This window comes from Oncorhynchus keta, chromosome 14, assembly GCF_023373465.1.
Source record: "Oncorhynchus keta strain PuntledgeMale-10-30-2019 chromosome 14, Oket_V2, whole genome shotgun sequence".
NCBI classification, from domain to species: domain Eukaryota; kingdom Metazoa; phylum Chordata; class Actinopteri; order Salmoniformes; family Salmonidae; genus Oncorhynchus; species Oncorhynchus keta.
The window spans coordinates 25,551,940-25,577,310 of record NC_068434.1 but is presented as its reverse complement, the minus strand read 5'-3'; the positions used below and the strand labels follow the sequence as shown (position 1 = coordinate 25,577,310).

The 25,371-nt window shown below is 43.3% G+C and overlaps 2 protein-coding genes across 2 annotated transcripts in view; one reads left to right on the top strand and one right to left on the bottom strand.

Moving 5' to 3' along the window:
• Positions 1-53: 53 nt before the first annotated feature.
• Positions 54-21,590, bottom strand: ift81 (intraflagellar transport 81 homolog). Its single transcript, XM_035785340.2, has 18 exons — positions 21,004-21,590; positions 20,482-20,585; positions 19,220-19,400; positions 18,507-18,596; positions 18,309-18,374; positions 17,875-17,985; positions 17,534-17,618; positions 16,741-16,904; positions 16,488-16,583; positions 12,115-12,261; positions 9,092-9,241; positions 7,208-7,336; positions 5,447-5,536; positions 3,723-3,809; positions 3,432-3,503; positions 3,244-3,329; positions 2,802-2,847; positions 54-1,825 (listed from the first exon to the last, which is right to left on the bottom strand). The coding sequence occupies exons 1-18, from the start codon at positions 21,145-21,147 to the stop codon at positions 1,643-1,645; spliced, it is 2,031 nt and encodes a 676-aa protein (XP_035641233.1). The 5' UTR covers positions 21,148-21,590; the 3' UTR covers positions 54-1,642.
• Positions 21,591-21,837: 247 nt separating this feature from the next.
• Positions 21,838-25,371, top strand: part of LOC118393074 (breakpoint cluster region protein-like) — a 37,972-nt gene continuing 34,438 nt past the window's right edge. Inside the window, exons 1-2 of the mRNA XM_035785339.2 lie at positions 21,838-21,999; positions 22,182-23,825. Coding sequence (XP_035641232.2) covers positions 22,469-23,825 — 1,357 coding nt within the window. The 5' untranslated portion in view covers positions 21,838-21,999; positions 22,182-22,468. The remainder of the gene's footprint in view (positions 22,000-22,181; positions 23,826-25,371) is intronic.

Here is a 25,371-nt window from a genome sequence, read left to right as displayed (position 1 = left end):
TGTGGCCTACTTTCAGAACTACTCGCTAATAAGTATACAAAAGTTCCAGAGAATCTCTATAAGAATATATTTTTATGAACAAAGTTAAATGAGAAGTAGAACAGGATATTATGTAACTCATATAATATATATACTGAACAAAAATATAAACTCAACATGTAAAGTGTTGGTCCCATGTTTCATGAACTGAAAAAAAAAAAAACATTCTCTTTTCATACGCACAAAAAGTGTATTTCTCTAAATTTTGTGCACTAATTTGCTTGCACCCCTATTAGTGAGCATTTCTTCTTTGCCAATATAACCCATCCACCTGACAGGTGTGGCATATCAAGAAGCTGATTAAACAGCATGATCATTACACAGGTGCACCTTGTGCTGGGGGCAGTAAAAGGCCACTTTAAAATGTGCAGTTGTGTCACACAACACAATGCCACAAATGTCTCAAGTTTTGAGGGAGCATGCAATTGGCATGCTGACTGCAGGAATGACCACCAGAGCTGTTGCCAGAGAATTGAATGTTCATTTCCCTACCATAAGATCCCTCCCAAAAAATTGAGAATTTGGCAGTACGTCCAACTGGCCTCACAACCGCAGACCACGTGTGTCCACGCCTGCCCAGGACCTCCAAATCCAGCTTCTGAGTGGGTGGTGCTGAGGAGTATTTCTGTCTGTAATAAAGCCCTTTTGTGGAGAAAAACAAATTCTAATTGGCCGAGCCTGGCTCCCCAGTGGGTGGGCCTGGCTGCCAAGTGGGTGGGCCTATGCACTCTAAGGCCCACCCATGGCTGTACCCCTGCCCAGTCATGTGAAATCCATAGATTAGGGCCTAATGAATTTATTTCAATGGACTGATTTCCTTATATGAATTGTCACTAAAATCTTTTAAATTGTTGCATGTAAATTTTTGTGCAGTATAATTTATGGACCAAATAAAGGTGTTACATAGAGGTGTTACAAATAAATATACTTCACCAAAGTACAAAATGCAAGAAAATGATGCTTGATTAGTTCACTCTGCACTGTTCCATCTGAACCAGAGGCCCAGTTGAATTCCAAAACTGGCAAGCTCCTTTACCCAAGGTGTGGCTGTTGTTTCCCAAAATAACTGAGTGCAGCTGCGTCCCAAGTGCAACACATTGTACGCTGTTATCTTTAGACACATATATTTAAACTGTATTCTTAAAATGGAGGCTGTGGATTTGTTTAAAGTCAGAGGGCCAGAGAGAGTTAAACATCTTATCTGGCTGAAACCTTCTGGTACATGTGTCCCTTTGGTTCTGGATTCATCAGGCAACTCTCACAATATCATCACCAGAAAGGTGTTCCTCACAGGAGATAAATCAGTTAAACTAAATCCTACTTTGGGATTATTTACAAACAACACAAATCGCTAACTAAACCAGGATTAACACAGATTGGATGAATGGAATCCTTTTAACTGTAGGCGATGAAAGCAGAGTAGTTTTGATGCACAAAGAGTAATTATCTCAACTAAAAATATATATAATGCAAGACAAACAGAACAGATTAATGAACTATAATTGGCAAACTAAGTCCAGTAGTTAGATGAGTGAGAAGTCCTGGTCATTGTGGTAGAGCTTAGTGTACCAGAGTTGGCCCTGCTTTAATATTCTCCTCGTCCTCATAGCACCAGCCTATCCTCACCGCCCTCCTGGATGACCTGGCCAATGGAGGCTTGGCTCTGGGCCCTCAGGAAGCACTGGCGCTTGCACTCCATCAGCTGTTCCAGGTCGCGCCACATCTTCACCTGCTTCATGTTCGGCCCATGGCTCTCCCTCACAGTCTTCTGCTGCTCACGCAACTTCTGTTGTTGTCCAAAGGGAAAGACTAAAAATTAATGTCAGCCCAACATGCATACAGTGTATGATCAGCATTGTTAAATGGCCTTTTTTCAGTTGAATACCTTTTCATTATAAGTTGCAAGGCAAGACATCCTTTTAAAATTAACGGGAAGCTTGACCAACCAAATACTTACTACTTAGAGGAATTAGCATATAGCCTATTCATAACCCTAAAAAAGAAGTAGCTTGTCACGAATGTGACAGGGGTGGGGAAATGTAGATGAGTGTAGATGAGGACTAGGACAGAGCTAGGGTAGAGAGAAATCAGCATGCATCCCTCCAGCTGCTCCAGTGATGTGGATGGACATTGTGTTATACAAGCTGCACCTATACTGGTGTGTAGTAAAAATGTTTGTATGAGCATGGACTTATTTCTATTACAGCATATTGTGTAAGTCTATAGAAGGGGGTGAGAACCATGAGCCTCCTAGGTTTTGTATTGAAGTTAATGTACCGAAAGGAGGATGGAAGCTAGCTGTCCTCTCGGCTACACCATGGTGCTACCCTAGAGAGTGCTGTTGAAGCTACTGTAGATTTTCATAAATAAGTGTGTTTTATTCTATTATTTTTGACGTGAATATATTTAGTATAGTTTTATTTAAAAAGGATTACTTTTAATGTTTCACAATTTTTATGAAATTTACTGAGGAGGTTGGTCCTCCCATTCCTCCTCTGAGGAGCCTCCACTGCTGGTCTACTGCAGCAGCACATCTACATTACAGTTTGTCTACTGGGCCAAATGGTTTAGCAGGAATGCAGCTGAGCCCCCTCTGCCATACCCTTCCTCCTCTCTGGCATCCCTCTTATCAGGGTGAAGAAGGACGGAACCCAAAGCATGGTGCCTGTGTTTGCAGGGGATCCATTTCAGATGCCAGTGCAGCACAGGATTGGCACCATGCCTGCACCCTGACAAAGCACAAACAGCACCTCTCTGCTCACCTTGCCCAGGGACTCCTGCTCTGCAATGTTCTTCATGTACTGCTCCCTGTGAAACAGCCAGAGGGTCAGAGTTCATGTGAGCCTTTTCACTTTCGCAAGCTCAATGCTGCTATTATGACATTACTGTGAGTTTTACAAGGAAAATACTACCTAGTAGTTGAATAACAACATAGCAAACATCCATAACATATTTTATTAAACCAGTAATATAAATAGATTTACATATTTTTCTATAGCAAAGCAATACTTCTGGACACACTTGGAAATGAGGGTGACCTATGAGGGTGAATCTACTAACAGACTGCTGTAAGTGTGTACATTGAGGGAGGTATAGGGGGAGGTGGGTGGCAACAGTAACATACAGTATGCACCCATAGTGTTGTAATCGTAGCATATGGAGGTGACTGTAGTAATAGAAATCCTAAGCAGCTGGCAGACTCACCTGATGGTCTTCCTCCTCTCTTGCGGATCCGGAGACACGTAAGCCTTCATCTCCTCTGCTGCTCGCTGCATTTGCATCTCAATGATCTGTGAAGAGAGAGAGAGATGGGCAGAGAGAGAGAGATGCTCTGGTTGACAATCACAGAACAGGTGTTGGGGGAGGGGTTGTTTGCTACCTGAACCCCTTACCTCTTTCATGCAGTTGATATAGTGGTATCGGTTTTCCTCCTGAGCCATCTCCTCCCTCAGAGCTCTCACCTCCTGCAATGGAGGTGGTGAATGAAAACATGTGGCAATAGGAAACTGAAGCATCAGGCCTGAAGCATCAGATGCTTGTTGCTATGGCAGTACAGAACTGGTCCTCGCGCAGAGCACATTCCAATGATGTAAATAGAGAAGATTTGATATGTGGTGATATGCTGATCTGTTGGGTGTGTTGGTAGATAGACCAGGGGTCTACACATAGCATTCATATTATACCTGCTCCAGTTTGGATCGGTTACTCTCCAGACCTGCAGCACAGCTGTCATACTGGGCCTTCTTTTCCTCATACTCTTGAGTTAGGTCCTGTCATGAAAGAAATACCCATTCACAGATACATGAACCCAAAGAGATACACATACATGGACATATTCAAAATCATTTAAAAAGACAGAGTACAATGACAACACTTTTCACCATTCTAGTCTGTTATGTATGCATAAGTTCTAGTTTCCCCAACCCCTTTCATATCATTATCAGATCAAAGCCCATGTATTTGCACCGTTTTACTTAAGCCTAAGCTCTAGCTGAGTATATTCATACATTTCTGACGTAACTTTTCATCATTAGTAAATGTTAGCCAGTATGATGGTCAACCAACTCAGGGAACACAATCTGGAAAATATGATCCCCAGCTTTAGCTGAGAGATGTGAGGTGCTTTCCCTGTCGTACACTATGCACATAGACTATGTTTCAATTATTGTTAATGGACTCCACAACAATCCTGCATGAAGTCAACAGCAGCTGGCTGATGCCTCAGGGTTTTCCCCGCTTCTTTTGTCAAATCTCTTGGCCTCATGTCATGATTTGTAATGCTTTTTAATCGGTGGTTGTACTGTACCTGTCAATAATTGACACACCTACTAATTCAAGGGTTTTTCTTTATTTTGACTATTTTCTACACTGTAGAATAATAGTGAAGACATCAAAACTATGAAATAAACATATGGAATCATGTAGTAACCAAAAGTTAACAAATCAAAATACATTTTATATTTGAGATTCTTCAAAGCCACCCTTTGCCTTGATGACAGCTTTGCACACTCTTGGCATTCTGTCAAACAGCTTCATGAGGTAGTGGAATGCATTTCAATTAACAGGTGTGCCATGTTAAAAGTACATTTGTGGAATTTCTTTCCTTGTTAATGGGTTTGGGCCAATCAGTTGTGTTGTGACAAGGTAGGGGTGGTATACAGAATATAGAGGACAATTTCAATAACTTTCAAAGTTTCTTCAAGTGCAGTGGCAGAAATCATAAAGCGCTATGATGGAACTGGCTCTCATGAGGACCGCAACAGGAAAGGGAGACCCAGACTTACCTCTGCTGCAGAGGATAAGTTCATTAGGGTTACCAGCCTCTGCACACTCTTGGCATTCTCTCAACCAGCTTCACCTGGAATGCTTTCTTTTGCTCGTGTTTCTTGGCCCAAGAAAGTCTCTTCTTATTATTTGTGTCCTTTAGTAGTGGTTTCTTGACTGCAATTCAACCATGAAGGCTTGATTCACGCAGTCGCCTCTGAACAGTTGATGTTGAGATGTGTTTGTTACTTGAACTCTGAAGCATTTTTTTTTGCTTGGCATATGTGGGAACTTCTTCAAGACTCTTGGAAAAGCATTCCAGGTGAAACTGGTTGAGAGAATGCCAAGAGTGTGCAAAGCTGTCATCAAGGCAAAGGGTGGCTACTTTGAAGAATTTAAAATCTATATTGATTTGTTTTAACACTTTTTTGGTTACTATATGATTCCATATGTGGTATTTTATAGTCACTATTATTCTACAATGTAGAAAATACTAAAAAATAAAGAAAAGCCCATGAATGAGTAGGTGTCCAAACCTTTGACTGGTACTGTACATTTAGGTTATTCTATAGACACAGATCTGTGTAATGACACAATTTGAAGATGAAACTGCAGACAACGTTTTATAGTATGTGACGTTCACCTGACACTGCTGTCTCAAAGGCCTCAGTTCCTTTATTATCGGAGCAAGGGCAGACTTTTTCTCCACTATCGTTGAGTTCAGTTTCTTCACCTGAAAAAAAGCATCACATATTTCAACCCATCTGCCAACATCCTGATTTGGTGGGAAAAGTAATCCACATAAATGTCAGTTAAAGATGACTATGACCATAATAATCATTATAAACTCAGCAAAAAAAGAAACGTCCCTTTTTTCGGACCCTGTCTTGATCCATCAGTGCTCAGACTGTCTGCAATAGGCTGAGAGAGGCTGGACTGAGGGCTTGTAGGCCTGTTGTAAGGCAGGTCCTCACCAGATATCACCGGCAACAACGTCGCCTATGGGCACAAACCCACTGTCGCTGGACCAGACAGGACTGGCAAAAAGTGCTGTTCACTGACGAGTCGCGGTTTTGTCTCACTAGGGGTGATGGTTGGCTTTGCGTTTATCGTTGAAGGAATGAGTATTACACCAAGGCCTGTACTCTGGAGCGGGATCGATATCGTCATGGTCTGGGACGGTGTGTCACAGCATCATCGGACTGAGCTTGTTGTCATTGCAGGCAATCTCAAAGCTGTGCGTTACAGGGAAGACATCCTCCTCCCTCATGTGGTACCCTTCCTGCAGGCTCATCCTGACATGACCCTCCAGCATGACAATGCCACCAGCCATACTGCTCGCTCTGTGCGTGATTTCCTGGAATGTCAGTGTTCTGCCATGGCCAGCAAAGAGCACGGATCTCAATCCCATTGAGCACATCTGGGACCTGTTGGATCAGAGGGTGAGGGCAGGGCCATTCCCCCCTAGAAATGTCCGGGAACTTGCAGTTGCCTTGGTGGAAGAGTGGGGTAACATCTCACAGCAAGAACTGGCAAATCTGGTGCAGTCCATGAGGAGGAGATGCAATGTAGTACTTAATGCAACTGGTGGCCACACCAGATACTGACTGTTACTTTTGATTTTGTTCAGGGACACATTATTCAATTTCTGTTAGTCACATGTCTGTGGAACTTGTTCAGTTTTTGTCCCAGTTGTTGAATCTTGTTATGTTCATACAAATATTTACACATGTTAAGTTGCTGAAAATAAAACGCAGTTGACAGTGAGGACTTTTTTTTTTTTGCTGAGTTTATGTCACCTGTGTTGTACACAAGCAGGGGCCTTACAGGGTGTGCATTCATAGGCAAAGCTATCTAAGGCCAAAGATTGTGAAGTGAGTGAAAGTCAACTTTATGGCTACAGCCAGGAATGTTTGAATCATTGGCAGCAGCACAAGTGTGCAAGCTGCCAGCTTTAACCACAAGCCCTGACTACCCTTTAAATAATTTCAAAAACATCTTGGACTGGGGCCTAAACGGCTGCAACTGGTTCTATTTGGACTTCAATGCAATTCGATGACAGATTGATAAAACAGAGTGATTTGGTGATCCAACTTGGCTTAAAACTCAGCAATTACTCTTCCTTTCCCCACAAAAAGACAGATTAATTACACACAAGTGGTATTTCAAAAGGTATCAAGTCACTAAATCAATGCAAATAAATCAATGACACAAACAAAACAGGACTAGGACACTTCTGGTAAAACAAATTGTGCTGTGTTTGTGTATCCCATTAGAAGGGGAATCTGAATGCAATCAGCATGATCCTGTGACTGAGTATGGGCGGTCTGGAGTGGGGAAAGATCTGTCACTGTGGTAAAGTGAGATGCTACTCAGATAGTGGCTCCGATCCCGATATAGTCACCATTTCTGACATGTCGTCCAGCGAACGCCCCTTCATCTCGTCCAGTTCACTCTTGATGGCTGACACTCTCTCCAGTTCCTCCTGAGTGTCACTGTACCCAGAGATCCCCTTCTGTGCCTCCATGGATTGCTAAATGGACCACAATAAGAGCATGAGAGGGCATATGGGGTGACACATCAGTAACTACACCAAATATGACAGCCTTGTAATGCAGCAGCATAAAATGATGCGATTGTATCCAGTGTTAGAATCCTGAGGCAAATGTCAGTTTAGGGACTGGACCTGGCAAGAGTTCACTAGAAACACCTGGCATTTGAGCAATGTAGACTACACACCCACATGAGCTGGAAGGCAGTAAGATGAAAACAGTGAATTCAAGTTAATAATTTGCAATGAGTAAACCTCCATGTAATGTATACAGTGGCTCACATGACTTAATTGTTAATGATTCGTTTGCACCATGTCAACAAATGTAAGCCTATAGCTATAACTCAGAAACGGTGGTTGAGGAAGTTCCACAGCATTATCAAGGACCCCACACACCCCAGCCACGGACTGTTCAATCCCTTAGTCAGATAGACGGTGTCGGAACATGAGGTCTGATACCAACAGGCTCAGAGACAATTTATCTACAAGCCATCAGACTGCTGAACACTTGAACTAGACTGACCACCTGCACTGACTTTCCACACATGCACACAGACACCCCCCCACACAGACATCCACACATATACTCATGCTACACACACATCACAACTGCACAATTTAAACACTTGGCCCCAATCCCCCCTTCCCTGATACATGTGTAAATATTGGACTATAAATTGTGCAATCCTATATTATGCTTACGCTAAAAATTTACTATTCTACTGCCATTTACTTTATGTTTGTACTCGTATCTTGTATTATTTCTTATTGTTGTTGTATTGTCGAGAAGGAACCGGCAATTAAGTATTTAGTTGGAAATACTGTGTGTACATCCTGTACATACGACTAATAAAACTTGAAACTTGAAACAGTGACTGAGTTACTCCCTCTCTGTCTGGTAGGATATATAGCAGCATGGAGCCTAGTCCTGAAATGACCCCTGGCGCCTGTGCTCTAAGCACTGTGAAGGGTTGTGTCCACACAAACAGGCAGGGGTCAGCTCAACACCTGGGAGTAGAGGCCACTTTGTTCTCCAAGAAGAGAAGATTACATGCGGTTGAGATAGCAGGACATGTGTGTGGTCTATTATATGAGTGAGAAATCTGTGATCTATGAAAAGAAACACAATTTCCTTCCCATGTAGCACCCATCCCTCTCCTGCAGATCTGTTCACAGATAAAGACAATGTAAATGACCTCATTAAATTACATTATAATATTTGGTTCTGATATAAATAGTTCACAGTTGCAAGCAGGGCTTCCAGTGAGTTTTGGGTTATACAGTAGGCTATAACCAACATTGTTGCAGTAAATGGTTTATAGTTGTAGGTTGAAGGGGTAACAGTTGGACTGGGGTGACTGGGTGGGTGAGTGATGGGAACAGGAATGCAGGTGGTGAGAGGAGAGAGGGCTCAGATAATAATATCCACTGATTTAAAAAAATACCAGCGTCAGACAGAGAGAAGAGCAGATTCAGCCATCGCAAATAGCAGCAGCCCAGCCCTTACTGTGTCAGCCAGGCTATCAGCAAGTCAGAAGCTGGGAGGGAACGGAGGTGTGAAGTCATTTCCAGGAAGGTATGTCACTTTACTGTTAATGTACATTGCATGAACAAGGGCAGGATGGAAAGGTAAGTGTCCCACTATACACATACAGGGGCTTCTATGAGGTATGGAGGGGAGCAGGTAGGGTGGTAGGGTGGATTGCTGCGAAGGGGATTGCTGTGGTGCATAGTTACCAGTTGCTGTTGGCCAACCTCGTGCCTCTGTTTTAGGATTTCCTCTGTCCGCTGCAAGACCCCATACTCAGCTCTCAGCTCGGTAATCTCCTGACGCTTCTTCTTGAACACCGTCCCCTTGCTGCGCAGTTTCCCCACAAAACGTTTAAACTGAGAGTAATCGAGAGAGACTATTGTCATGAATGAAATGGAACAAGACAGTAATGACAACATTAAAACAATAGATCGAGGTGCCTCAGACTCCTGTGCATGTCAAAATGTATTCCTTCTGGAGAATCCCAGAAAATGTCCTGTAAGTCACTTGGGGCATGCATGGCTTGTGCGCAAGAATGTATGGTTTGTTTTATTTTGGGACATCAAGGGCAGACAAGGTTGAGAGGGAATTAGCAGCCAGAATAAGGCTGCGTAGCATTCCCTCATACAATATGTCCCCAAAACAGCTGCTAAATTATCCAACACAACTTTGAAGGGTTTGAACTATTTATCATGACCCTGTGTCAGACACACACATACTCTGGACAGGAGGATAGTTCTGGAAAATGCAGCACATTGGGATAGTTAAGCAGTAAGGCCCGAGGGGGTGTGGTATATGGCCAATATACCACGGCTAAGGGTTGTTCTTACGCACTACGCAATGCGGAGTGCCTGGATACAGCTTTTAACCGTGGTATATTGACCATATTCCACAAACCCCAGAGGTGCCTTATTGTTATTATAAGCTAGTTACCAAAGTAATTAGAACAGTAAAACTTTTTTTTTGCCATAACCATGGTATACGGTCAAATATAACACGGCTTTCAGCCAAATCAGCATTCAGTGTTCGAACCACCCAGTTTATAATAGATAATGAAACATTGTGCCCATACAGTATATGCACTGAGCATATTTATAAATAGCAGTAACCTACTGTATGTAAAATCCATTTTGGCAGGGTGAATAGCTTTTCCAGACTGAGCAAACATCTGTTATTTACGTTGGGGGGATTTGGGGTGTAAGTGAACAGAAAGCATTATTATTTCCATGACAGACTGACCTAGTGATGTCACTTGTTAAATCCACTTCAATCATTGTCGATGAAAGGGAGAAGACAGGTTAAACAGGTTTTAAGCCTTGAGACATGGTTTGTGTATGTGTGCCATTCAAAGGGTGAATGGACAAGACAAAGGGTTTACGTGCCTTTGAACAGGGTATGGTAGTAGGTTTGTGTCAAGAACTGCAATGCTGCAGGGTTTTTCATGCTCAACAGTTTCCTATGTATATCAAGGATGGTCCACCACTCAAAGGATATTCAGCCAACTTGACACAACTGTGGGAAGCACTGGAGTCAACATGGGCCAGCATCCCTGTGGAACGCTTTCGACACCTTGTAGAGTACATGCCCTGACGAATTGAGGCGGTTCTGAGGCCAATAACTCAATATTAGGAAGGTGTTCTTAATATTTTGTACAATCGGTGTATGTAATGATGGAACACTAGCAACATGGTGGACTAGTTTGTAGTGGGTGTAAAAACAAGCTCACTGAGGATGAGCAGTTGCTGGGTGACATGTGATGACATGTTAGCAGCATAATGGAAAATACCTCTGATAAGGTGCTCATTTCCACCATGACCCATGGACCCGGGGAGAGACAGATAAGCCCAGTGTGACTAGACCCTTTCCATTTACCATAAATCCCCTGACTCCTCCTCCATCCGGTTCTCACCTACTGTTACCATACTGAGAAAAAGTCAGGTTTAGAGTTTCCTTTCACATCAAACACACTCACTCATTATCCAGAGGAGCAGATGAAACCACACACATTGAACAGGGCACAGAGGAGAGCAGGGAGAAAGTGGATGCTATTTCAGACATGCAGCTCCTGTGCTTCGCCAGCCTGTCCAGCTGTCAGCGCAATGTTTTCACTGAGTGTGGAACGCCTGCCCATAAACCACTCAGACAACATATGGGTACAGCACATGCCCTATGCATCAGCTACCACCAACTATATAGACCTGTTAATGGCCGAAGGTCACGCTGCAAACAGGAACAGGCTTAGTCTGAGATGTGAAGAGTGGTCGTTCTCTTTATCCTTGATCTTACAGAGCCAGGCACAGGGTGTGTTGACACACAGGAGTGATGGCTCCTGGCACTATGTTGCAGAGGCAAAAAGGCACTCAAATTTGAGAGACCTTTCTCTGCCAATGGTTTATACTAAGTGATCTAACCAAACATGGCGTCAAAGCACGCATGGCTCTCGACCTTTGCCTCTCCCGAGTCCGTAGGGGAGTTGGAGCGATGGGACAAGACTAACTACCAATTGGATATCACGAAAAAGGGGTAAAAGTACAAAAATATAAACAAAACCTCATGTCAGTTTGTTTTCTTTGCGGTAAAATATCCTCCATAGATGTCAAAGTTAGTTGAAGGATTTACACTGAAATAGTTTGTTTTGCTGAATTAATTAAGAATATTTACACAAGAGATATAAAAATAAAATACATTTCAGACAGTTTGTTAAATACTGTCCTGGTTCTGGGTAGCCCCTGTTGTGGTCTATTTTTAACCTTGCATGGGAAAGTGGGAGAGTGAGGGGAGAGGGATAAGTAGCATTAGCCTGTAAGCTCCACTATGTTTACATAAGAGCAGAAATAGCGTCTCATGTTTACTGGGATCCACAACTACCGCACGTCACCCTTATCAACAAAGATTATGTATCTGAGTAGACGTAAGCAAACAGTAGAATGTTTAATCAATTTACCCCTAAAGATGGAAAATATATGATCTCTGATGCATTTTACTATCTTTTGAGAAAGTTTGGATAGTGATGTTCAGTTTTGAGTGGTGGGCAATTGTACAACGTTGCAAGTGAATACTGAGCAGATTGTATATAGTGGTAGCAGTCGTTTTGCTGCAAAATGACAAAAGTATATGACCCTATTCCACAAACATTGACTGGTGAGGAAGGTGATTACTATTGGTGTGGATGATGATGTTCAGACAAGAGTATTGAGCTGTGAGAGGCGGTTAGTTATTGTAATGTTACCTCATCTCCCCGGATGACCTCGTCTCCGTCCTGGTCTCGTGCCTGGCTGTTCTTCTGGTTCAGCTCTCTGTCTAGTGCAGCTAGCTCCTCCCGCGCCTCCTGTAGCTCCTCTGCCTTCGCCTCCTTCTTACGAGTTATAATCGATGCCTGAAGAGCCACACCAGTCATATTATTACAGATACAGTCAATACAGATACAGCCAGATACAGCCAGCCTTCGGAAAGTATGCAGACCCCTCGACTCCTTCAACATTTTGTTACGTTACAGCCTTATTCTAAAATGGATTTTAAAAATGTTTAACTCAACAATCTACGCACAATACCCCCTAAATAACAAAGTGAAAACAGGTTTAGACATTTCCGCACATTTATTTAAAGTAAACAGAAATACCTTATTTACATTAGTAATCAGACCCTTTGCTATGAGTTTCGAAATTGAGCTCAGATCCATCCTGTTTCCATTGATCCTCCTTGAGATGCTTCTACAACTTGATTGGAGTCCACCTGTGGTAAATTCAATTGATTGGACATGATTTGGAAAGGCACACACCTGTCTATATAAAAGGTCCCACAGTTGACAGTGCATGCCAGAGCAAAAACCAAGCCATGAGGTCGAAGGAATTGTCCGTAGATCTAGAAAAGGGTACCAAAACATTTCTGCAGCATTGAAGGTCCCCAAGAACACAGTGGCCTCTATATTTCTTAAATGGAAGAAGTTTGGAACCACCAAGACTCTTCCTAGAGATGGCCACCTGGCTAAACTGAGTAATCGGTGGAGAAAGGCCTTGGTCAGGGAGGTGACCAAGAACCCGATGGTCACTCTGACAGAGCTCCGGAGTTCCTCTGTGGAGATGGGAGGACCTTCAAGAAGGACAACAATCTCTACAACACTCCACCAATCAGGCCTTTATGGTAGGGTGGCCAGACGAAAGTCACTCCTCAGTAAACGGCACATGACAACCTGCTTGGAGTTTGCCAAAAGGAACCTAAAGTCTCTCAGACCATGAAAAACAAGATTCTCTGGTCTGATGAAACCAAGATTGAACTCTTTGGCCTGAATACCAAGTGTCACCTCTGGAGGAAACCTGGCTCCATCCCTACGGTGAAGAAAGTTGGTGGCAGCATCATGCAGTGGGGATGTTTTTCAGCGGCAGGGAGACTAGTCAGGATCGAGGCAAAGATGAACAGAACAATGTACAGAGAGATCCTTGATGAAAACCTGCTCCAGAGTGCTCAGGTCCTAAGACTGGGGCGAAGGTTCGCCTTCCAACAGGACAATGACTCTAAGCACACAGCCAAGACAACGCAGGAGTGGCTTCAGGACATGTCTCAATGTCCTTGAGTGGCCCAGCCAGAGCCCAGAATTGAACCCAATCTAACATCTCTGGAAAGACCTGAAAATAGCTGTGCAGCAACGCTCCCCATCCAACCTGACAGAGTTTGAGAGAATCTGCAGAGAAATGGGAGAAACTTCCCAAATACAGCGCCAAGCTTGTAGCGTCATAACCAAGAAGACTCGATTCTGTACAGTAATCGCTGCCAAAGTACTGAGTAAAGGATCTGAATTCTTATAACATTTCAGTTTTTAATTTTTAATAAATTAGCCAACATTTCTAAACCTGTTTTTGCTTTGTTATTATGGGGTATTCTGTGTAGATTGATGAAGAAAAAAATGTATTTAGTCAATTTTAGAATAAGGCTGTAACGTAATAAAATGTGGGAAAAGTAATGGAGTCTGAATACGTCAAGTTTGGACACACCTACTCATTCATGGGCTTTTCCTTATTTTGACTATTTTCTACATTGTAGAATAATGGAAGACATCAAAACTTTGAAATAAAACATATGGAATCATGTAGTAACCAAAAACGTGTTTATATTTTAGATTCTTCAAAGTAGCCACCCTTTGATGACATTTTGAAATTTTTCGCATTGACAGACCTTGTGTTAAAGTAATGATGGGCTGTCGTTTCTCTTTGCTTATTTGAGCTGTTCTTGCCATAATATGGCCTTGGTATTTTACCAAATAGGGCTAACTTCTGTATATCACCCCTACCTTGTCACACAACTTATTGGCTCAAATTATATTAACTTTTAACAAGGCACACCTGTTAATTGAAATGCATTTCAGGTTACTACCTCAAGAAGCTGGTTGAGAGAATGCCCCCCAAAAAAGAAAGAATTAACCCCTTTTTTCTCCCCAATTTCATGGTATCAAATTGGTAGTTACAGTCTTGTCCCATCGCTGCAACTCCTGTACGGACTCGGGAGAGGCGAAGGTCGACAGCTGTGCGTCCTCTGAAACACGACCCTGCCGAGCCGCACTGCTTCTTGACACAATGCCCGCTTAACCCGGAAGCCAGCCGCACCAATGTGTCGGAGGAAACAGCGTGCATTGCACCAGGCCTGCAACAGGAGTCGCTAGAATGCAATGGGACAAGAACATCCCTGCCGGTCAAATCCTCCTCTAACTCGAACGACGCTGGGCCAATTGTGCGCCGCCCCATGGGTCTCCCGGTTGCGGCCGATTGCGACAGAGCCTGGACTCAAACCAGGATCTCTAGTGGCACAGCTAGCACTGCCTTAAATCACTGCGGAGGCCCTACTTTGTAGAATCTCAAATCTATTTTGATTTGTTTAACACTTATATATATATATATCCATTTATTCTAATTCACACAAAATAACCAAGCAGAACATGCACACATTTCACAGGTATAGAATAGGTATAGAACAGTGACAAAACCAGAGCAGTTCATCCTAGATCTGCCTCACCATAGCAAAAGAGACAACAAAACAATGTATTAAAATATCAATATGATAACATGAATAAATATGTTGATGAAAAATAAAGTTGCCTCACTACATCAGACAACATCAATCATCCACAAAAGTTCAAACAGCCAGCAAACACTTAACCATACACAAACAGCCAGCTCATACAAATTCATATAGCTGACAAAGATATGTCTGATTTAAACTCAGCAGAAAAAGAAATGTCCTCTCACTGTCAACTGAGTTTATTTTCATTAAACTTAACATGTTTACATTCTTGCTGTGAGATGTTATCCCACTCTTCCACCAAGGCACCTGCAAGTTCCTGGACATTTCTGGGGGGAATGGCCCTAGCCCTCACCCTCCGATCCAACAGATCCCAGACGTGCTCAATGGGATTGAGATCCGGGCTCTTCACTGGCCATGGCAGAACACTGACATTCCTGACTTGCAGGAAATCACGCATAGAACGAGCAGTATGACTGGTAGCATTGTCATGCTGGAGGGTCCTCTCAGAATGAGGGAGGAGGATGTTTCCCTTTAACGCACAGTGTTGAGATTGCCTGCTATGACAACAAGCTCAGTCCGATGGCGCTGTGACACACCGCCCCAGACCATGACAGATCCTCCACCTCCAAAATCGATCCAGCTCCAGAGTACAGGCTTTGGTGTAATGCTCATTCCTTCGATGATAAACACGAATCCGGCCATCACCTCTGGTGAGACAAAACCGCGACTTGTCAGTGAAGAGCACTTTTTGCCTGTCCTGTCTGGTCCAGCGACAGTGGGTTTGTGCCCATAGGCAACGTTGTTGCCGGTGATTTCTGGTGAGGACCTGCCTTACAACAGGCCTACAAGCCCTCAGTTCAGCCTCTCTCAGCCTATTAGTCTGAGCACTGATGAAGGGATTGTGCGTTCCTGGTGTAACTTGGGCAGTTGTTGTTGCCATCCTGTACCTGTTCCACAGGTGTGATGTTCGGATGTACCGATCCTGTGAAGGTGTTGTTACACGTGGTCTCCCACTGCGAGGACAATCAGCTGTCCGCCCTGTAGCGCTGTCTTAGGCGTCTCACAGTACGGACATTGCCATTTATTTCCCTGGCCACATCTGCAGTCCTCATACCTCCTTGCAGCATGCCTAAGGCACGTTCACGCAGATGAGCAGGGACCCTGAGCATCTTTCTTTTGGTGTTTTTCAGAGTCAGTAGAAAGGCCTCTTTAGTGTTCTAAGTTTTCATAACTGTGACCTTAGTTGCCTACCGTCTGTAAGCTGTTAGTGTCTCAACAATCGTACCACAGGTGCATGTTCATTAATTGTTTATGGTTCATTGAACAAGCATGGGAGAGAGTGTTTAAACCTTTTACAATGAAGATCTGTAAAGTAATTTTGATTTTTATGAATTATCTTTAAAAGACAGGGTCCTGAAAAAGGGACGTTTCTTTTTTGCTGAGTTTAGTATCAATGACAGAGAATGGCATTCTGAAATGTACACAACATTCATCCTAGGTAATTGCTGGTGTTATGTCATATAATAATAACGCTACTCTATCTCTGAAGAATGTGATAATAGAAAATAAGAAAAAAATATATATAATCACCTGTTGCCTGAAAAGAGACAGTTTATCATCTATGGGGTCGTTTCGCATCATTCTTTTCTCAATCAGCAGGTTTATTTCAATGTTGTTTTCTCGAATCTGGACAAAGTGGGGAAGTCAGACTTAAACTTTCAATTTGTAAGAATCAAACTATTTGGCTATTGTCAGTCATTCTTGTTGTAATATGTGTGAACCAAATTTACCAAACTTGCAAAGCTCAATAGCTTAATTGCTCAGGTAGGTAGAGATATCTCACCTTGTCCTCTAGTTCCCCAAGCTCAGCTTGGCCCATGGCCGGTTCAGACACCACCTTCTGCAGGTACTGCACCATCCGCCTCTTACTCTCCAGCTCCTTGGGCAGTTTGTCAGACACCATGTAGGAGTTGAACTTGATCTCCTCTTCAAGCCTCTTCATTAAGCCTGAGACAGTGACAAAGACAAAGCTCATTCTTACACCTTTGATCAGGATACCTCATTCTTTGAAACACAATGAGGCACACCTGCTCATTGAAGTAAAGGAGGGTGATATGCACATCTTAAACTTGAGACACCTGTTCATCATAATCAGATCAAGAGCGTATGCATAACACTGTCTAAATTAACTATCTCAAGGGCATGTAACCTCAACATAGATTGTGCTCTTAAATGCTGCTGTTGAGCTCTGATGCACAGTAGGCCTACTGTATATGAGACCGAAAACCATTACAAAATAGTCACATTAGGAAATGTTTTGATATGTGAAATTTTGAGTCATTGGATTGTCAAATTCTTTGTTGGTGTGCCACATCTTTGCTTTCGTCAATTTTTAAACTGTAAATGTGTAAATCTCCTGTGTGATTGTAAAAATGCTACTAGTAGATCAGGACAACAACAACAAAAAAGAGGCAAGTCCACATATGGTGAGCTCTAATGGAGCACATAAAAGATCAGCATGATTACAGGGCCTTAATACAGGTGAAACAATTAACAGAGATTCAGCCTGACCTGATGTGTCCCTGACCTTTCAACCAGCTGTGGCGTTGAGGGTGATGCAGAACATGCCTACTCACTCTCTGGCTTGGCATCCGCTGCTGCCTGTCGCAGGTCCTTCAGCTGCTGCTGAGATCTCTGCAGTCTCTGTTCTGCCTGGAAAAGCTGAACATATCCAAATGGCAACACACACTTATCAGCATCTAAAAAAAACAACATCATGCTGATAAATCTACTTGTAGGTGAATTTGGGATATCTAATTGACAACCATCTGTGATAACATAACCTTTCCCCTAAAGTCTGTATCACTTATTTGTACTCTGTATGCAGTAAAGTTGATCATATGGATAACAAAGCATGTCAATTGGAAAGGTAGACAAAACAGGATGTAAACTAGACTAAGAAAAGTCAATTCATTACTTGGTTCTTCTGCTCTTGCTTCTGTTGAGCCAGAGACTCTTCTCTCTCCTTTTCCACCCGTAGTTGTCTGGCCAGTTCCAGCATCCGCTGGTGGTTGGACACTGACTCCACCTGTTGGACACATAGTAAACTGTGATACTGTGCCGGCATCTGAGTTTCACCTCACACGACTGCCAGGAGCCACTGCTGCCACTGACTCAATTCCCCTTTCTGGCATGGCTTAAAAGTATGACCTCTAAATGATCACTCCATTACTCATCTGCCCTGTAAAAGGGTGAAGCATTGAGCCTGTCAGATGCCTGTCTAGTCTCATTACCACAAGGAATCTTTTGGCGTGTATGAGAGGTCATGTTTTCATTACTCTGTGAATTCCTGTGAGTTCCAGGTATTATGACAGGGTGGGCTTCCTCAAACAGACTGCATGTCTGCCTTACCCTCTTCTTCAGCCTCTCCACTCGCTTGATCAGCTGGTCCTTCTCCTCCTCCATAGCACCAATGTCCTGAGGTTAGGGAAAAGATTGTGTTTTAGCACTATGTCTGTGCACATATCACCATCTGTGGCTTAACTTAAGAGAATTCCATAAGATACTAAGTGATGAGTGGAAAACATAAAATGTTGTTTCCGTTTTTACCTTTCTGATCTCTGCAGTGGAAAAGCCAGAGCTTTTCAGTTGCTCACACTCCTTGTGGTAGGTCTTGAATCCTTCCACTAATTCTTCATACTACAAAAACAACAGATCAAACACTATGAAACTATGAATCATATTTCTGAGTTATGCACATAGCATCTGTCCGAAACACAGTGACCTTTAAATAATAAAATAATAGTTTTAATTATCTCTTTAGTCTAGCAAGAAGAGGAGCCAAGATCCCATGTTAAATATTATGCTGCATTCAGAACCTAATGGGAAGGTGGCATTTACCACATATGACTAGGAAAAATCTACTTGAACATCCCTCCAACTGGTAATTACTAGTGGGAAACTCATCTATCATCCCTGAGCTCTGACTTCTCACACATGCTGACCTCTGACATCACATACGAAGGTAGAACAGCATTTTCGACAGTTAAATGAAACAGCAAAACATTTATTTTTATAAATAATCTATTAATGTTTTTTTTAAACACAATCATTTGTTTGCAAGCATTATAGCAGTACTTTTAGTTTATGGTTGATGCAGCTTGTTGGCCATGAGCCAATACGTGTTTCTGAATGACTTGAAAACACGTGAATGCATCACCTTCCCACTTGGTTATGAATACAGCATTATGCTTGCACCTTGAAGTCAGTGGGCAAATTGTTTTGCATGGCGGGCCAACGAATTTGCCCAATGTTAAACAAACCTGGTGATAGGTGTCAGTGATGACATCATCCTGCAGGAACTCAGCAGGCACCTCCAGCTTTACCAGGAAGCGAGCCAAGTAAGCTCTCTTCTTCAGCTCTGTGACCCTCTGCAGCAGCCAGTGAAGGATAGGGTGTATCACAGGCTTACTGCCCGTCACCAGGCCCTGTCTGAAACTGCTCCTGTATTTAAAAAGAGAGGACAGTAAACACTAATGCTAATGCTGAAATCTGCCTGACGAGTAGGTAACAACACATCTGCTACGCTGATCCTTAACACTTGGCCCCTCAGGGGTGTGTGCTTAGTCCCCTCCTGTATTCCCTGTTCACCCATGATTGCGTGGCCAAACGCGACTCCAACACTATCATTAAGTTTGCTGACGACACAACAGTGGTAGGCCTGATCACTGACAACGATGAGACGGCCTATAGGGAGGAGGTCAGAGAACTGGCAGTGTGGTGCAAGAACAATAACCTCTCCCTCAATATTAGCAAGGCAAAGGAGCTGATCATGCACTACAGGAAAAGGTGGGGGCTGTAGTGGAGCGGGTCTGTAGTTTCAAGTTTCAAGATTTGGCATGGGTCCCCAGATCCTCAAAAGGTTCTACAGCTGCACCATCGAGAGCATCCTGACCGGTTGCATCACCGCCTGGTATGGCAACTGCTCGGCATCTGACCGCAAGGCGCTACAGAGGGTACTGTGAACGGCCCAGTACATCACTGGGGCCAAGCTTACTGCCATCCAGGACCTATATAATAGGCGGTGTCAGAGGTGTCAAACCCCAATATTGTCAGAGACTCCAGTCACCCAAGTTATAGACTTCTCTGCTACCGCACAGCAAGCGGTACCGGACCACCAAGTCTAGGACCAAAAGGCTCCTCAACAGCTTCTACCCCCAAGCCATTAGACTGCTGAACAATTCATAAAAATTGCCACCGGACAATTTACATTGACCCAACCCCCCTCTTGTACACTGCTGCTATTCGCTGTTTGTTTGTTACCTATGCATAGTCCCTTCACCCCCACCTACATGTACAGATTACCTCAACTAGCCTGTACCCCTGCACACTGACTCGGTACCGGCACCCCTGTACATAGCCTCGTTATTGTTATTGTGTTACTTTTTATTATTACTTGGTAAATATTTTCTTCTTCTCGAACTGCACTGTTGGTTAACGGCTTGTAAGTAAGCATTTCACAATAAAGTCTACACTTGTTGTAGACAAATAAAGTTTGATTTGATTTGATTAGAAGAATACTTACGGCTCAGACATATTCCCAGGTGGTTTGTATTTCAACATCCCCAGCAGAGTGAACATTCTCTTTGCTGTCTGGTCTGGCATTTCTTCACGGATATCAATAGTTTGCTGAAATAAATAAAATATGATTTACATGTAATTCACACATTTTACACACACTTTGGTTGACTGGTAAACACAATAGTAGTGGAGCTCCAAATGGGGCAGGTGTCATCATCAAGATAATACCATTTTAGGCGTAATATCAACTGGGACAACTATATAGCCCCACATAGCCTGGTTCCTCTCTTGGTTTCTTCCTAGGTTTTGGCCTTTCTAAGGAGTTTTCCCTAGCCACCGTGCTTCTACACCTGCATTGCTTGCTGTTTGGGGTTTTAGGCTGGGTTTCTGTACAGCACTTTGAGATATCAGCTGATGTACGAAGGGCTATATAAATACATTTGATTTGAATTTGATATACACCACTGGACAACTCGTGATCAAGTATGAGGTTGTTGTGTACATTGCAAAACATACATTGTCTCACCTTAGGATCTATTTCAGCCAGAACATCGTTGAGAATTTGCAGAAGTTGCATTGGCTCCAGTGAGTCAAAGGTGATCAGGTTAAAGTTTTTCTTGAAGGGGTCTTTATTCAGGTGCTCAACAATAAATTTAAGTTGTTCGCTCATCTTGAAATCAACTGGTCAGCTAATGTTATTGCGAGGTAAAGAACTTTAGCTGCAAGCTAGTGAAGACGATTAGCTAGCAAAAAGTCAGAATCAACCTTAGCATTAGCTTGCTAGCTATTTACTAGCCTAGCTACCGTTACTTTCCGAGGTGGATAGCTTGAAGCATAGCTAGCTACACGCTGACAAGCCCGTTCGTATGCACAAAGTGGCCAGCTGGTTAGTCCCCTTGTTTCTTTTGAGAAAAACTCGTTTTAAACCGCTAAGACAACGTGTACAGTCACAAGGCAATCCGTCTTGGAAACCAGACACAAGCGTCCTCAAGCTGGTTGCTAACCGGAAGTATTTCGGCTTGTTCAAGAGGGTCAGCCTGCAGTGGGTTCAGCCTGTGGAACATGCTGCGCAAGATTCTGCCAAGTGCACACGCAGAGTTGCATGCGGGTTCTTGTCCGTCTGGATTTCTCTTTTGTACCAGTAGATGGAGATAAATATCATTATTTCATGCGGTTTGTAGCCTACTTACCGTAATAATACAACATTTCTGTTTTTAATCTTTCAAAATAGCAAAAGATTAGTCTACATTATTACTTACATAATATAGATAGACCATATAATCATATTTTCCAGAGTTGTTTTGCAGCTTGGCTTTATCTTTTGTGTTCTCGACGTGCCTGCGTCTTTAAAACTGGACACATCAAAGTCCCTCCCTCTCTTTTCAGCACCAACTCAATAAAGAAAATGACCAAAACACAGTAACCGTAGACAGTGTGCGATCCGACGAAGTGTATCTAATGTCTAGTTAACGAGAGAACATTCAAACTAACTTTCAATCGGGTGCAGGATAACGAATTACCGGTAACATTAAAAACATCTATTACACTGGAAATGTTTAATTGTTCTTGGACACTAAATCATTGAATGGAACTTCTGGATAGGACAGTGATTCTGCTTTTACGATGAATGAAGAGTAATTGTTTGTGACCGACATTACAGAAGATATTGAAGAACACTTATTCTTTGTTATTCTTTTGTTGCAGGTATCTGAACTGGCTCGTTTTGAGAACAGGCCTCATGTCATTCTCACTGGTGCCCGTAAACACTCGATCTGACTATAATATAATGGTGCATGATAAGTAGACATTTTTTTGCATGAGTCTTGTGAAAAATGTATTCAGTCAGTGGAGTGTGGAAATAGCTTTTAATGGCCATTACAAGTCATGCTTTAGAAATTATTTTGATTGGAAACGTATCATATAGTTTAGTAGAAACTTAGTTTATACTCTATTACTCTATTCTCAGTGGACTAGGTAAAACAAAACAAACTATGGTTGAACCAGTAGGTTTTGTGGAGGCTTGGAAAGCCCAGTTCCCTGAGTCAGATGCCCCAAGCATGGAGCTGAAATCATTGGGGGATATTGAGCAGGAGCTGGAGAAATGCAAGTCATCTATCAGGCAGCTGGAGTTAGAGGAAAACAAAGAGCGCTTTCAGATGATCTACCTGCAGACATTACTGGCCAAGGAGAGGAAGGCTTATGATGGGCAGAGATGGGGCATCAAGAGGATGTCGCTAATGACTATTGGAGACCAATCCAGTTTTTCAGACACCCAGACATCCCACATAAATGAGGAGCCTACAGTGGAGGAGCAGCCGAGAGAGGCAGTCGACACAGGGAGCTATAAACAGTATCCAGAGGGAGAGGTAGATGGGGTGACTTCCTACGAACAGAGGGGTGAGTTGTGCCCCCACATGCCTACTGTGTGTCCCCCAGACACAGATCTGGACAGGGACAGGGTGGGCATGAGCTCAGTAGCAGCGCTGAGGTCCACCTTCGAGCGCATCAAGATAGCCAACTCTCACACAGCTGGAGATGGGAAGGGGGTTGGAGGGACAGAGAGACCCTTCTACGTGAACATGGAGTACCACCATGAGAGAGGCCTCGTGAAGGTAAATGACAGGAAAGTCTCAGATAAGATCAGCAGCCTGGGCTGCCAGGCCATGCAAATGGAGCGCAACAGGTCCATGCACTCCCTGCCCGGGAACCTATCCACTGCTATGGGGGAGATCCGCAAATCTGTACTCAGATGCAGGTCCACAGAGGGCGGCTGTGGCTACAATGGGCTGTATGATGACACAGAGGTGAACCCACATTTCCTCAAGGACAGTGTGATCCGTTCCAATGGGGGGAGACAGCCGACAAACTGTCAACCCTACACCAGTGTGTATGTTGGGGGGTTGATGGCAGAGGGGGAGGGGAGGGTCATTCACATCAGGGACCACAGTGTGGAGGAGGACTCACACCAAAACTGGCCAAGGCGCTCCTACTCACCTGGCAGTTTTTACGATGCTGGGGGCGGCTACACCCCAGACTGCAGCTCCAATGAGAACCTGACGTCCAGCGAGGAAGATTTCTCCTCTGGCCAGTCAAGTCACATGTCCCCAAGTCCTACCACCAATCACATGTACAGTCAGAAAAGTCATTCACCTTCCCAGATTTCCCAGCAGTCCTTTGACAGCAGCAGCCTGCCCTCCCCACTGTCTCAGAAACGTCTGAAGCAGGAAGTGTTGGTGTCCGAGGCCTCCATCGTGGGTGTCCGTAAAATAGGCCAGATCTGGCCCGGTGATGGGGACTCCACTACGTCCAGTAGGACCTCGCATGACAACAGTCTCCATGGAGATCTGGGTAGGTCTACAAGGCCATAGTCTCTATACTGTCCTTTTGTACTCAAGTATTTTATTTATATTTTATGTAAAAAAGCACAAGAACTGTTAATGCATCCTTAGGGCTCAATAGCCACTGCCATTTCATGTGTTTATTAGAGATGCCTGTACTTGCCCTAACCTTGATCTCTCCTCATGCAGCAATGTGCTTATATGTGCAGCTGCAACATGATGCTATAGTGTACTATAGCTCTGCCAAATTTGTTTACATATGATTATATGAAACCATTAGCACAGCCCACCTTTGCAAAGCACCGTAGTGATTGTGTGGTTCTTTGTGGATTGTACGACTGTTTTCTTTTCACTTTGTAAGCATGCCTGCCCTCTTTCCCCCTTCTGTTCTCTACCATTGAGTGTTGCAGTGCTCATCTAGAGATGCCCTGATTGAGACCGTGCGTGCCCTCAGGCTGCCCAGTCGCTCGGCCCTGTCCACCCGGAGTGTTTTTGTGTCAGCACACATCAACATTGTTGTCCTTGTCTAGGAGTAATTCACTTAAGGGTTTGTGTAGCGTGATACGTTTAGGGAGGCTCTTTGTTGGGGGTGGGGAGGGAAAGGGCTGATAACTCTCACTAAAAAGAGGATGGAGGGCTCATCGTCAGATGGCTTCCCATCAACATTTCAGTCCTCAGTGTTTCCTGTTGTGATGTGTGAACACAATAGGAGAGTCACTCATGTCGAACGTATTGACACTGCAACAATGTTTAAGTGGGATAGGGTGGTACTAGGTACTGCAAGGACAGAGAAGAGAGAGTTCAATGCAAAATATTTATTTAAGCATCAATACATGACAGGGTGTATGTTTTATAAAACACTTTGTTCCAGACAGCTGAGGAAAAACAAACATATGTTCTCCCTCTCTTATTAAGCCTGTGCTTAACTGCTTTGATCTGGTCTTGAAAATATTATTTTGGTGGAGATGAAAAAAGCCAAATGTTGATTTCCTCTCCGTTAGTCTTTAGAACTGATTTCCTTAGCCACAGACTGACAGGGAAAGGTCACGATTTGATATTCTGTCTTCTTCCCTGTGTTGTTCTTAGTCTCTAAATGAACAGTCATTGAGATATTTTTGGTTGCTCAGGTCTATGATGACTCAAATAGGTATAGACATGTCTAAGTGAATGGCTGACTCAATGCCACATATTTCCTCATATCACATGATTTCACTGAAGTCATAAAAGCAGACTCTCGGTTGTAGTAAATCAGTCAGGGTCATTCATTGTCTTCCATTTCCGACATGCGAGGCTCAACTAATAAAAGCTATGATAATTCAAATGAGAAGAGCAGAAAACGTTTTTTTTTTTGGTAGCAATTGTTGAGAATAGGCTGTTATGAAAGGTGATAGGCTGGAAAGCATAGGATTGTAAACCAAATGTGCAATGAACAAGCAAATAATCAGGGAAATAATCAGCATGAGAACAGTAAGCCAGTGTGTGGCTCTTCTGACAAAGTACACAAGTCCATGAGACTTGTGGTCAAATATTTTGCTTTAGGACAGTGCAATAACACT

Coding starts and splice junctions, on each gene's coding strand:
- ift81 (XM_035785340.2), bottom strand. CDS start 21,147: ATGAGCGAACAACTTAAATTTATTGTTGAGCACCTGAATAAAGACCCC. Junction 20,586..21,003: donor TGGCTGAAATAGATCCTAAG/GTGAGACAATGT, acceptor TATTTATTTCAG/CAAACTATTGATATCCGTGA. Junction 3,330..3,431: donor ATATCAACTGCATGAAAGAG/GTAAGGGGTTCA, acceptor CTCTCTTCACAG/ATCATTGAGATGCAAATGCA.